The following is a 14,804-nucleotide window of genomic DNA, read 5'->3' as shown; positions in this document are numbered from 1 at the left end:
TTTGATTTATATTTCGACCTTTTAAGAACTACAAAATAATTAAATTACGATAGAAAAGGTCAGCCCTCTGAAATAATTAAATATACTCATACGTCTTTTGTTTAACGTTTCGCTGTTCTTGTTATCAATTTCATCGGGAACTAGTAATAACAAGTCTTGTGAATTTATAGAGCAAAGAAATTAGCGAATGACACCTAAATACTATTAATAAAAACTATCTTCTTTCAATTTATTTTTGACAACATTTCACTGATTTGTCAGCCGGCCTCATCAGGTCTAGAATTTTTCAAGATCGCGTTATCGATTGCTATGAGTTAATAAAAAATTTATTGTAAGACAAGTGAGTGAAACGTTGTAAAAAGTTTTTATTTATAGTATTTGGGTGTCACACTCTTATTGATTTACTCTATAATTTCGCCAAATTTAATATGATTGAGAGTAATAATATGGTTAATTAGCTAGTAATAACAAGTTTTATTGTCAAAATAATCAATAGAAGTTTTCTACATTGTTGATAATTATTTTTCCATTATCATATGTGTTTTCTTTAGAATAGACTAGTATTCTACTAACACTGTCAAACATTTTGATAATCATTACGTGCACATCGTCAAAATCTTGTCAACTTCAGAGTTTGACAATGAGTTTAAAAATGTTTTACAATGTTCATAGAAAACTAGTCTGTTATAATTAAAACACATATGACGAGGGAAATAAAATTATCGACAAAGAAGAAAATTCCTACTGATTATTTTGACAATTTATTATTATTAGTTCTTGATAAGGCTCACAACGAGAACAGCGAAACATCGAACAAGAAACGTACAAGTGTTTTATTATTCCTGTGGATTCATTCGTCTTATCGTAATTTAATTATTTTGTAATAGGATTAATTTATTTTACCAATAAGTAAATATATTTACCAATATTAAATATCGTCAGCTGTATCTTATATCAAATTATAGGAATACTTAATGCACGTTGAATTTACGTATTTTATATTTCGCCAATAAAAGTTTTTAACATATATTTGTGCATTAAAGTGAATGCAAAAATAAACGAAAAAGATAAACGCGCGAAGTGTACTATAGACGTCACTAATAACTCAAATATCTAAACACTATAATCTACTTTGTTACGTATGAAATAAATATTACAATATTCAAATGCACATAGTATTAGTTCTATTTTGTTATTCATCATAGCCATTTTTCCAATATATAATATGTTTCGATAATTAATTATAATAAAAACTGTAACAGAATTCATAGATCTTTTTAAATTAAAATTCATCATAAGGAAGATGTGTCTGATCTTTATAGTGTTTTATAATAATTTTTACTTCAACTGTAAGAAATTTCAAGTCATTCTCTTAGTGTATGATATGTATAACGTTGTGTAATTATTCTTGATTTTTTTGTTAAGTCACTCTAAATCTTATCAAAATTTAATATGAAATCAGCAAAAGTATGCAGAGCTTAAGAAATACATATTGATACACCATCAAGCCCGACCGAGCGTTTAATTTGCAGTATTCAGTTCAATACTATTTTTTATGTAACTACGTCTATCAAAGAATACAAATATATTAAATTTTTTAGTAATTTACTAATTACTAAAAAATTTACTAGTTTTTAGTAATTTACTAACCAGTTTCTTTCGAGTGAAAATTTCAAGTGAACCATCAGAAAACTAATATCATGACTCTGTTTCAATAGACTCGACTTACTACTACTGCAACGGGGATACGCTGGCGTCTTCCCAAACTGGCTCAGGACTCCAACAGCAGCACCAGCAATTACAATGCCAATCTGTTACTGATCAACAACTAATTCAGCAACATCAACATAGCACGAACATTGAAAGTAACAGTTTAGCGGATGTCGCATTGCGTTCGCCATTGGCAGCCACACGAGCGAGCAGCGGTGCCAGTGCAGCGTCGCCAACAGGCAGCGCCTGCACTAAGCCCGAACAACCACAAACGCCAACCAATATGTACCTCGCCTAATTACTCGGCGATGGTTTTAGTTACAAGCATGCAGATCCAAGCTAAACAAATATTTTCTACCACTAGCTCCATATCAGTCACGTGTACCGGCCCCGGGTACTTACTCTAGTGCAGGATCGAGCTCACGGCAATCCAATGTACTGATCTCTAGACTCAGACGTAATCTTTTTTACAACGCCACGCTTTACTCGCCAGCTATAAGTTTTACTTTAGATAGTTTAATTTAATTTAATTTACCAACATCGATTAGCACGTTTGTCACGTTTATTATTATAAGTATTACCATCATTATTATTATTATCATCGTCATCTTTATCATCATTATCACCAATATATCATCACTATGATATTTTTGCGTTTATTTATATATTCTTGCGCTCATTTTTATCTCTCAAGTAGACACGCCACTATAATTCTCTTCTCACCAAATGAAAACGTTAAAAAAATCTCAATTGTTCCTACTGACAAGAAGGTCATCAGATCTGCGGTAAACTGATGTTGATAAACCTTTAGAACCTTATTTTTTACAATAAATAAAAGTACCCATGTGCCAGGGAATTTTCTCTTATGTCTTTCTTTTGAATTTTCGAAGCCTGATATAAAATATATTGAATAATCAAATCCTCTTTCAATTCGGATAAGTTTTGAAACAATGAATCTATTACAATATTTAGAAAATTAATAGAAATCTATGATCAAGTTTCACTTTCAAAGATAATTCGTCGATTGAGGTTAAATCGTTCAGAAGTTTCAATCAATCGTAAATAGAATCTCGAATAAAATGCTTTCATCAGAAAATTGGCTTATTATTTTATTAAATTTCGTGTTATTGTAACTTTGCATGGACTGAATCTTTTTAAACAATTTTTATACTGAAAAATGTTATCTTAATTTTCTATTAATATTTCTTTAATTGCTATTCTTCTCTGCTATAATTTCATCTCATTTGAAGCTGTGCTTGATCGATATGAGTAAATAATCGACATAGTATTCGACTATATGTATTCACATACATTGATTCTGACTACAGCAATTTTGAACTGTTATTTTTTTTCTTAAGAGGTTTTCGTATTTACCGACATTGATCAAGCAGAGTATCAATTTCTATTAATATTTTTTAAATTACGGCAAACCTATCTATAAGACTCATTAAGGTTTAAAGATATGGTCTTAAATAATACACTTAATACGCGGCTATAAATTCCCAAAAAAAGGTCCATATGATAAAATCTTATAATGTGGGTATTTTTATTTTTTATAAAAAGAATATTTTTCTAAAGTATCGTCATAATCGGTCTCATGCATGTCTCACGTCTTCTTGTAAATCGCCGACTGTTCTTTATAGCTTTTTTATACTTTTAGAAACTACAATGTACTGTGAAGAAATCTCTTTGCTATATATATACATCACTCTTGCTATGTATATATTTATTCTTAACAGAAATTTTTATGGCATAAATGATAATTGTTTTCTTATGTTGAATGAAATTCATAATGAAATTCATTATATTAAATTTTTAGGATATTCTTTGAGTTTTGATGATATTAAATAGGATTGCACATTTAGCAATCTTGGTAGAATACACACATATATTTTTTATACTTTGATCGCTGCAATAATTGTAAATAATTCAAAGACTGATAGAACACTTGATAATTGCATTGCAGAGCACAAATTTATTAGAGCATCCAATTGTCTAAGTTTGAAAATTTGATTTTTCTGTTACTGTGTGAACACTGTATATTTACATACGTCACGATATATTAGGAACCTGTAGATTGGTCGTTACACAATTTATGATGAAACTAGCGAATGATACATATATGCTGACGTATCCACTTGAGAGAAGAAAATATATGTTGCGAAGCGCACAGATCTTCACTTAAAGTCATATATAAGTAAAAATTTTACTAAGGAAAAAGAGTTTATTTGAATTTTCCAGTTTTTTAGTAAGCCCATGATATTATGGTGTAAATATGTATACATGTATGTATGTACAAACGTATATAAAAGCTTTGCAATATATATATACACACACATAACAGATTTTTCGTGCAAAATTCAAGATGTAAGTGCTTGCTATGTACAAAATTGTTGTTGTGCTAAGTATTGAGTACACTTTTTGTTAAACAAAATATGTAAAATCACCACCACTTACGAACATATTACTATGAGTAGTTAATAAAAACTCAATTGTACCTTTATCACGCGTAGTCGTAAAACAAGGAGAAGTTATAAAAACAGGGAAACAGTAATTATAAAAATTACAACATTTTAATTAGAAAAGATTTCAGGCCCTTTCTAAAGTATTTCAGGGGAGTCTTTTTAACTCCCTCTCGCTAATATTCTCATGATGAAGCTGAATTAGGTCTATAACGTGAGTGTATTTATACTAGAAAATAAAAGCCTCCTAAGTTAGAGGTTTTGAAGAATAGATTTTTTGCAATTTTATAACAACGTAAGAAAATTTACTTGTAATTTTATTATTTTACTAACAACAAAATTTTCTTTGTCAAATTTTATACATTGTAATTAACTTCATTATTTGCCAGGCGCTTGCGCGTTGAATGTTGGGACCAGTCAAAAATTTTTTTTATTTTTAATCAGCTCAAAATGAAAAACTACTGTTCAAACGTTATATGGTCGAACAGTAATTATTATGATATACACTGCCCGTCAATCACTTTTGCCATGTTTACCTCAAAATTAGGCAAACTTGAAAGTTTTGTATCTCGGTCGGAAATCATCGTATCACAAAAAACCGCAGGGCATTTTAAAGGTAATTGCAAAAGCTTCCATTTAAGACGTGCAGAGACTTAAAAATGAAAATATGTGTTTTTTACAGTAAAAAAACTGATTAAAAAAATTTCAATTTTTTTAACCTCGACTTAAATCAATGCCAATTTAGAACCAGGCGGTGGAGGGCAAATCGACGGAAGGGGTTCGGAGGGTAATGTCTTTCCCTTTAAAATGAGCTTCCGCGGGGTTCTATCCGATGTTTTTTAACCGAGTTACGGCGTTTTGTGTCCAAGAATACGAAAATAAAGTCAAAATAAAGAAATAGAGAACAAATTTTTTTTCGGTTTTTTAGCGCATTAAAAAAATAAAGGAATTTAACTTTTTTTTTACGCTTAGTTTTAAAATGTCTAGGGACGTAGTAAATCACAAAAAAACTAAAACTAAGCGTAAAAAAAAAGTTAAATTCCTTTATTTTTTTAATGCGCTAAAAAACCGAAAAAAAATTTGTTCTCTATTTCTTTATTTTGACTTTATTTTCGTATTCTTTGACACAAAATGAAACTTTTTTCTCTTTGGCATTTTTTTCCAAAACGTACGCAAGTCGAAGTAATTGAGGATTGGAAAAAAAGGTTGCTTTTTACAAAAAACGCCGTAACTCGGTTAAAAAACATCGGATAGAACCCCGCGGGAGCTCATTTTAAAGGGAAAGACATTACCCTCCGAACCCCTTCGGTCGATTTGCCCTCCACCGCCTGGTTCTAAATTGGCATTGATTTAAGTCGAGGTTAAAAAAATTGAAATTTTTTTAATCAGTTTTTTTACTGTAAAAAACACATATTTTCATTTTTAAGTCTCTGCACATCTTAAATGGAAGCTTTTGCAATTACCTTTAAAATGCCCTGCGGTTTTTTGTGATACGATGATTTCCGACCGAGATACAAAACTTTCAAGTTTGCCTAATTTTGAGGTAAGCATGGCAAAAGTGATTGACGGGCAGTGTATATAGCTCATTTAAATACTCAACCTTCGTTTGCTGATAATTGTGCGACGTTCATAGCTTATTCAATATTCATATGATGTAATTCTAATCTGACGTCGACAAAAATACATATCGAAATAAGAGAATTGTTATGAGATATTATTGTCGACATAAGTATTCTATTAATTCTTACTGTCGTGAAATCTAACATAAGAATTCAAATGATACTTTTGCAATATATCTGTTCATTAAGTCGATTATTTTTTAGAGTTCAAAAATATGAATAATAGTAATATATCGCTCCGTAATAGTAAATTCATAAATTTTGTTATTAGCTGAGTTTTCAGAGTAAAAGTCTTCAGTTTGCGCAACAACTTACATTGTGATCAGCATGAAATTTAGAGTTTTGCATAAAATACGTACTCGTTGGTGAGAATAAATCAGGAAATACAGTTCTACTTTACGTAAATCAATCTTTCAAATCTGCTTTTTTTCAATGAAACTTTATGATTTACTTTGGATTTCAAAACAAAATTTTTTTGAAAACAAAAAAAAGATAATTGCTTACCTTTTTAAGCTAGCATTTATTAACAGAGTAGTCCAAGAACATTTTTTTATATTTAGACTCATGTTACAATCTGTAATAATGTGAACTACTAAAGTGAATTCAGAATCAAAAATTTGAAATTGGATTCGAACCAGTAGTTAGTTGAAATATTTTATTTGTAGAATTCTGACCATCGAGCACATGTATGTATATGTGTGTGTGTGAATACGCGTGCGTGCGTGTGTGTGCGCGCGTATGTTTAATAAATAAAAACGATAAATATACGGGGCATCGTTTAACGTGATCCACTTTGTTCGTTTTTTTATATATACTTAAAAGAAAAATATATACAAAGATTAGTGATTTTAAGAAGTATGATGGATTTACAGGACGAGAGCTCATAACTGTTAAGAATATTGCATATATATTTTTTGTAGAAAAACCAAAGACCACATTATAAAAATCTAAGGAAAAAGGAAATTATATAAATATATAATAAAAAGAATGAGTCAATCAATCGATTAACAAGCTGATACAGTTACAAATTAGGTTACATCGATCAATTGAACATTCGATTGCACTATTGTGCATTAATTCATTCAGTGTACATATTTCGCCTAAAGTTAAAAGCAACAAATTCATGCGATGAAGGTAAAGCAATGCTGAAACGATTAATAGAAAGTTTTATAGCCAAACCAATAAAAACAATCATAGAACAGTCGGTAGAGGTTTTCCAATATTGTTTTAGTATAAGTATATGAAAAAAACTTGTAAAATTTCAGTAAGATAAGCTGTCAATTCCATACGTGGTAATATTGAGTACGACTAATTAAAAAATTAGTTTATTGTAAATGTACTTAAAAATAGTGAATGCAATTGATACCTCCGAATCAAATGCACAATATTATCTCAACATAGTGATGTTCTAAATTTTAATGTTAACATTTGTTCAACATGGAAAGTGATGATTGAAATTATTGCGTACTGTACTGATATTTAAGATATTTAAACGTCACTCGAAGTAAGTTTTTTACAATATTCAATTTTGTCTAAATTCATTAAATATATATTGATTTAACGAATCTACAATAGTTTTTACGTTTTGAATAAAATTTTTCAAATATAAATATGTGAATAAATATTTTCAAAAATACAAATAAACTGAATAGCTTTTTCTACTTTCAAAGATTGATACATGAAAATATATCGTCAAGCTTCTTCTATTGTAGACTTATCAAGAAAAAAGAATAACTTTCAATTTAATATAAACCTCAATTTATACGGGTTTGAATGTTATAAAAAATTTACACTCGTATATCTCAAACCAAAAATAATTTATATATAAACATTATATTGAACACTAAGTTATAAAAAATGATAGTATTTAATGTATTTTACAAACTGAGAATTATTTTGCGTTATTATTCTAATATACAACTAAAGTACTCAAAATATAAGTTGATAATGGTTTTTTGTACTTAATTGTAGTCAGCAATTGCGTGATCCAAAAATATTAATGCACATGCTATTTAGTTAATAAGGAATATGAAGCTCTCTTAATTTAGATAGGAAATCTTATTTGTCCTTTGTCATAGTGAATTTTCAATTCGACTATAATATTATATGGTTTATTGTTATTTTATTCTTACACATTTTATATGGTAAAGGCCATTACCAAAACGATTCACTATTATTTTTATTCTTAAGATTTTTCAATTACATATCACTATCATTATTTTTGTCTTTACTATCAATTATTATCACGAAGTTATTTTTCTCATTATAATTATATTAGTTCTTATTGCTATTATTATTATTAATTTACTATCATTATTATCACGATTATTATTATTATTATTATTATTATTATTATTATTATTATTATTACTACTATTATTATTATTATTATTATTATTACTTTTATTTTATAGCTTCCACAATTTATTAACTATAACAATAATCTATGTGTAATAAGTTTTGCCAAAGAATTTTTTTTTATAAAAAGCTTTTAAACTGACTTTCCAATTGAGAAGCTGCGTGATAAGAGCCTAATTAAAAATTGGCAATTGTAGAGAAAAATAAAAAATTTAGAATAGAATTCAATCGTATATTGAATTTACCAATAATCAGTATGAGTGATAGAAAATCTTGTTGTACGGTTTGATATTACAATAATTATTATAAAAGTATTATTAGATATTTTATCGGGTATCAAAAAATAAATAAACTAAGTACCATTTTTTATATTGGTTCTTATTCCACGCAACTTCTTAATGAAGTTAACATATTGAATTCATGTTGAATAAAAATATACTGAAATAATCCAAAAGTAATTCATTACAGAAATAGTCTTGTCGCATTTAAATACCACAATAAAATAAAATGGAAAAACATTCAAATAATTAACAGTTTTGAATTTTATTCATTTTTAATAAATCTTGAATCTACTTATTGGTCAGTGTGATATTCTTATTCTCTGCGCCACTCTTGCCGAGTTTCGCTGTTGATACTTAAAAACAAATCTCTGTAAATCCTTTTGGAATAAAATATGAAGTTTATAATAATTGTGATTGTTATTATTTATTCACCTATGTCCATCGGTTTTTTCTTTTATTTTAAAAATCAACGAACATATTGAAATTCTGATAGATTAATAATTTTACACTTAGTTATGTTAACATATAGCAATTTATTCATTACAGTTATTTTCTAGCTTTCTAAAATTTTCTATTTATTTTGTGTACATACTGTTCCTCAGCCAACCTAAAGATTTATAAAAAAATACGTAAAAAGCCGCTTCCGCTATTCCGTTTCTTAAAATTTTAATAATTAAAAGCAATTAGTCAGACCTTGGGATCTGCCCGAGTTTTTAAGATAACCTCGTATTTTACAAATTTTTATTACAACGTGAAATTAACTGTATGAAATCAATCCTAACACGTTTCTTTTACTGTCAAGCTCTATCCTTAAGTGTCAAATCATAAGCTATGCAGCTAAGCACGATGCATTAAAATTAAATATGGCATGGGCTGAAAAGTAAGTATATTTTTAAGCTTATACAATTAAACAGCCTTACTTATCAGGTCACTAGGAAAATATAAAGAAAGTATGTACAGAGAAAAAGTTTATTCGAATCTATGACCTTGGAGACATCAATATAGGCAATAAGCCTTTTTGTTGATTTAATGGATCCAGGCTAGTTATACGAACAGTCATATAAGTGTTGAAACTATACGCAAAAAAAAATAAAATTGACAGAGTATGATATTTAATCAATATAAATACATTTTTTTAATCCAATTGCAAATGCTTTTCCACCCATCCATTAGACATTTTTTTGTAATAGAAATATATTTAAAATTATTTCACGTAGAGGAGAACGTCGTGACTGGTAAAATTATATAGTTCGATGCAATGTGATAAGGATTTCACTAGTGAGACACTAATTTATATTAGACATTCTATATTTCGCAATTACGTATGTTAATTCGCAATCCTAACTCTTTATGTCATCGCTCACTATTTCGACGCAATATATCACACGTACATATAGTCGTTGAATTAGACTTCGTCTGCTTTACATACTAACCAATATGTTTTTTCTCCACTCTTGGGAAAGCAAGTTTGTATATACGAGACATAATGGGCCTTCTAGCAGTCGATAAAGAATCCATATGCATATTCAAAAGAATTGAATTCGTTTTTTAAAGAGTAAGTATGATTAAATAGAAATTATTTTGAATAAAGTGGAAAAGCAACTACTTATTATTGGTAAGTTTTTGTATTTAATCAATAGTACTAATTGTACAGGAACCTACGTTTTTAAATTCGCCAACTTACAAAAGTTGTAGGAGTAAAATCTATTTCTCAAATCTTTAAAGAGCATTATTAGATCGAGACAACCCTGGCAGAAAAATGATTGACGTTTTCCAAAAAAAAAAAAAAATATACCATTAGCTTCGTCTTAATTTGAACCACCCGAAAATTGCTTTTTTGGAATTCGTACCCCCCAAAATTTCAAACAAAAAAGCGAAAAGAACGATATTTCGGAAAACTCATACTTTTAGCAGAAAAATGATTGATATCTTAAGAAAAAATACACTAGTTTCATTTTAATTTGTACCATAAGAAAATTGCTTTTTTGGAATTTGTACCTTCTCTAAAAATAGAGAAAAAAAAGATTTTCGTAGAGTAGATTAGCATTTCAAATTAACGTATTACTGCGAATGCGCGGCGGAAAGTCTATCTTTCAGCAGAAAAATATGCGATTTTGAAAAAAAAATGAATGCCTTCTTCTTAATTTGTACCATCTAAAAAATACATAAAACTATTTTGTACCCCTGTAGAATTTGAATAATGCAATGTTTTTTGTGCAATTGTAATACTGATAAATTTTACAGGAAAATCTTTTATTAAGAAAAAAATGTATTTTTAACTTTTCCTTAAATTTTACCAACTGAAAATAGTTTTATTATAATTTTTACACTCTAAAATTTAATTAGACATGTTAATATGCAAAGTCCTAAGTTAACGTGTGTTCTTAAACTCCTACATCCACAGCAACGCATGCGTAAAACGTATTGTTATATGAATTTTCATACTACTACGAAAAAAGGATTTATTTATCATCATAGAAGAGTACAAATTAAAATATTTGTTTTTTAATTTAATGTAAATTACCAGGTATACCTTTGAGTGGTTTTTTTCTCCGGAACTGCAACATTTTCTGGTCAAGAGAATAGATTTTCAAACGGATGATTGTCCATCTCTTCTCTGCTTTTCAGATGAATACAAATTACAAAATATTTTTTTCCAATGGTACAATTAGTTTCAAGTCCATTAACATTTTTTTTTGTTCCATTTAAGTATTTTTGCGTCGTAATAAAAATTTTTAAATACATTTACTCCAAAATCATAATTGTACTTCACTGCCTCGTCCACATAGATCAATATGTAGTACCACCAGGTCTATGCGTTTTGACCACAGTTTTTTAAAGTAAAATTCTAAACAAATGATGCTCATCCGATGTTTATCACGTTGTCAAGCGCCGCCCAGCGCTGTGGTCTCGTTGCCAAGTTCATCATTAATTTCAAAGCATAATACATTAAATTGCGCAACAAATAAGGGATGGGGATCTTCAACAAATATCTTGGGTGGGTTTGATCTATTTCGGACGAGGCAGTTTGTACAATTATGATCGAGTATCACTTACAGGTAAGTTCACTCGATCGTTCAATTGTACCTGCCTCGTCCTCGTAGATTAATATGTAGATGTTTAAAGTACGCAATTTAACAACAATCATTTTTAGATTTTTTTTTTTTTAATAATAATATATAAGATGTCAGTAACGTTTGAATTATTAATACAAATAGTTCACTAGACTATGAAATAGTAACAATTGATATGTGTATTAATTATTCGATACAATTACACTTGACGCAAAATTTTCATTAGAAACGAGAGGCCTATTGTAAAAGCGAATGTTGATGATGTTTCGGACCACCCTGCTGCTTTTCGAATAGTTTCAATATTTAAACCTTTTCTCGCTGCAGCTGATGTAGAAGCATGTCGCGTACTATGTGCAGAAAACATGTTTATATCTATACCACTTTCGGACAATGTACATTTAATCCATCTTCTAATAGAATTAATTGACGCAGTGTGATAAGGCTTTTTAGTTGTAATAAACAGTTGATCATTATCTTTAGGTCTAAGACTCTCGGTTCTTTTTATATATTCATTAAGTGCAGTGGCTGGACATACACTCGGTTGTTCCGGAAAGAAAGGTAAATCAATAAGAGGTAATGTGTTCGAGTGTGAAGATGTCTTTAGAGTGTCGGTAATCTTGAGAAGTACTCGTTCTTTTTGTATTGTAAATTGTATTGCAATTTGTGGATCCCACGTGTGCGAGTATTTCGGTATTTTTGGTTTTTCTTTGGATACGCCCTTAAAAAATCTACTAATTTCCAAATCAATTCCAAGCTAATTTTTCATAAGTAACGATATTGCAGCTCGATAAATATTAAGAGTACTGAACGAATTTACTTGAGTTAATTGAAGAGCGAAACAATTGAGAATATTTGAAGTTTCCGACTCGAACAACGAGAGTTTTTTCTCTTGACAAAACTGCCACCATAGACGGATCGGTTTTTTATATTGACGGAGAGTGCTTGGTGCGATTGACTTTAACATGACATTGGCTGCTTCTATAGAAGTTCCTTTTCTTGTATACGCTTTGATGATAATAGCGCTGCTACCAGGGTAAGTTTCGGAGACAAAGGGTGTGTCAGGCTGTAAGAAGAAGTCAATAGTTTAGGATCCGGACCTAGTTTTAAGAAAGGTGTTGCGGATAGTGTTTTGTACACAGGAAACCATGCCTGTGTAGGCCAAAAAGGAACAACGACAATACCCTCAGCTCTGTCAATTATTATTTTTCAAAGAACTCTGAGTATAAGAGAGAAAGGTGGAAACGCGTAAAATTGCATGTTACTCCATGACAAAGTAAATGCATAAATCGCTATCGAGTCTGGATCTTTGAACCATGAAACAAATTTTTTGCATTTAGCGTTAGCACTTGAAGCAAAAAGATCAATTGTATAGCGCCTCTTCCTCATGATAAAACATGTAGTCCCTTCGATTCCTATCGACCTGGCCGAATTTTCACAAAGTAAAAAGCTCCAAACCGCTGTGAAGCTAGGTATTGGTGTCATGCACTCTCTTGTTATCAGGCGAGCGGTGACGTTTCCTCATTCGTTCGTTTTGTGTCGAACTGGCCGGTTCGCCACGATCATCCTTGGTAAAAATGGGTCGCAAAAGACGATACTCATCGTCATCATTCTCAGACAGCTCTTATGATGCACGTCTGGAGGATGAACTTCATCGGCTGAAAAAGAAATTGCGAAAAAGACAGGAGGAAAAAGAAGGGAGGAGGAACCATGCCCGTCGCGACCGCCGCGACCATCGTTGTAAGTACGATTGACGAACTTTTTTACAGCGTTTTTTCCCTTGGGCTCCAACCCATGTTGCGGAAAAATTCATCAATGTTCAAAATTGCAAACAGGCTCTAACCTGATTATTTGCAATGTATCATAATTTTTTCGTGGGCTCTAACCTATACGAAAAATTGCGATGGCTATCGTCGAAACTCGCAGTATTTGTTTGGGCTCTAACCCTCACAATTACGTTAACAGAACGAGCTGTCGGCGCTAACCGACAAGCTCCGTAACTTGACATCAAGTTACGACACAAAATTAGACATGGTCTAATAGCGACCGATTCATCTGCAGCTAGAAGCAAAAGCTCGTCCCGCAGCAGTGTCATCTCTACGAGCAGTGCCTCGTCGCGCTCGTCGAGAGCATCTCACCGATCCCGTGCCGCCACACACGATGGACATGTGCCGACTCCTGTAGACGATGGCTCGGCGCGAAAACCGGACGATTCAACATTAGCTGACGCTCCCGACGAGTCCGTAAGCGGCCAGCCCGTCAATGCAGCCGCAAGCCAATTGACCTCCCGTGCTGAAATCGTGAAGAAACTGGGCAAACGAGTGACTGAAAACAAACAATACGCAGAAGCAGTCAACGAGCCGATAACCTTACGGTGGACCGACATCGTCAAAACTGGTCTTCCCGAGCAAGAACGTTCTGAAATATCAGCGTTATATCCAACGCCGCTAAACAACTCTCTTTGGGATCCACCCAAGCTCAATCCAGAATCCAAGTCATCTGTTACGGAACCGGTAATTGCTCGTGATTGCCGTATTGCTGTTAAACAATCCAAAATTTCAGCTTGCTTGGCCGGCACCGCAAAAGCAATTGAAATGCTTATGGGTCTCGAGGCATCGCAAACCAACAATTCTCTCTTGGAAATTTTGGGCGATGTTGGCAGTCTAATGGCAGATCTACAACACGACGAGACGTGCATACGGCGAAGCTTGATCATCGCAAACTCTAACGTCGCAGTTAGAAAACCGCTAGCTGAGACGGAAATTAGTGCCTTCCTCTTTGGTGACAAGCTCGATGAGTCTGTGAAAACTGCTAAAGCCATCGCAGTAACGTCCGAAGAGTTGAAGCCTAAAAATAAATCTTCAGGACGTTCAAAAAACTCGAAGGGTCCGCCCCGTTATCCGAAGAAGACGAATCGCGGGTCGTCGTCGGGCGGACCGCGCAGTTACCATCGGAGCTCTCACGAGAGGAAGAGTTCGCCGCACCACTCGTCGCGGAGGGAGAACTTCAGGAAGGACAACCAGCAGCAGCCACCTCGTCGGCACAACAAGTAGCTCCTGTAAGTCGTGTTGCGGGCAGGTTAAAATTCTTTCGAGCTCAATGGGGTAAAATTACGTCTGATATAACTGTTTTATCGTGGGTTAACGGTTATAAAATTCCGTTTGACGTGATACCAATTCAAAAAATAGTTCCAACGGAGCGCAGTTGGTCTGTGGAAGATAAATCCAACGTCTTGTTATTGCTATCTGAAATTTTACAAAAAGGTGCTATACGTCAATGCAATTTTACGGAAGGACAATATAT

General features: G+C 31.8%; 1 protein-coding gene across 8 annotated transcripts in view; it reads left to right on the top strand.

Annotated features, from left to right (window-relative positions):
• LOC131675061 (paired box protein Pax-5) overlaps positions 1–4,239 on the top strand; it is a 399,649-nt gene extending 395,410 nt beyond the window's left edge. For 7 of the 8 annotated variants that reach the window (XM_058953888.1, XM_058953887.1, XM_058953894.1 and 4 more), the window contains one exon: positions 1,719–4,239. In XM_058953888.1, the coding sequence (XP_058809871.1) occupies positions 1,719–2,008 (290 nt within the window). In that variant the 3' untranslated portion in view covers positions 2,009–4,239. The remainder of the gene's footprint in view (positions 1–1,718) is intronic. The other variant, XM_058953891.1, reaches the window with a different exon arrangement.
• The last annotated feature ends 10,565 nt before the right edge of the window (positions 4,240–14,804 follow it).

The sequence above is a fragment of the Phymastichus coffea genome, unplaced genomic scaffold (genome assembly GCF_024137745.1).
Source record: "Phymastichus coffea isolate CEN01 unplaced genomic scaffold, Cenicafe_Pcof_1.1 PCOF00016, whole genome shotgun sequence".
Taxonomy (NCBI): Eukaryota; Metazoa; Arthropoda; class Insecta; order Hymenoptera; family Eulophidae; genus Phymastichus; species Phymastichus coffea.
Note: the sequence above shows the minus strand (reverse complement) of the source record. Positions and strands in the feature narration are given on the sequence as shown.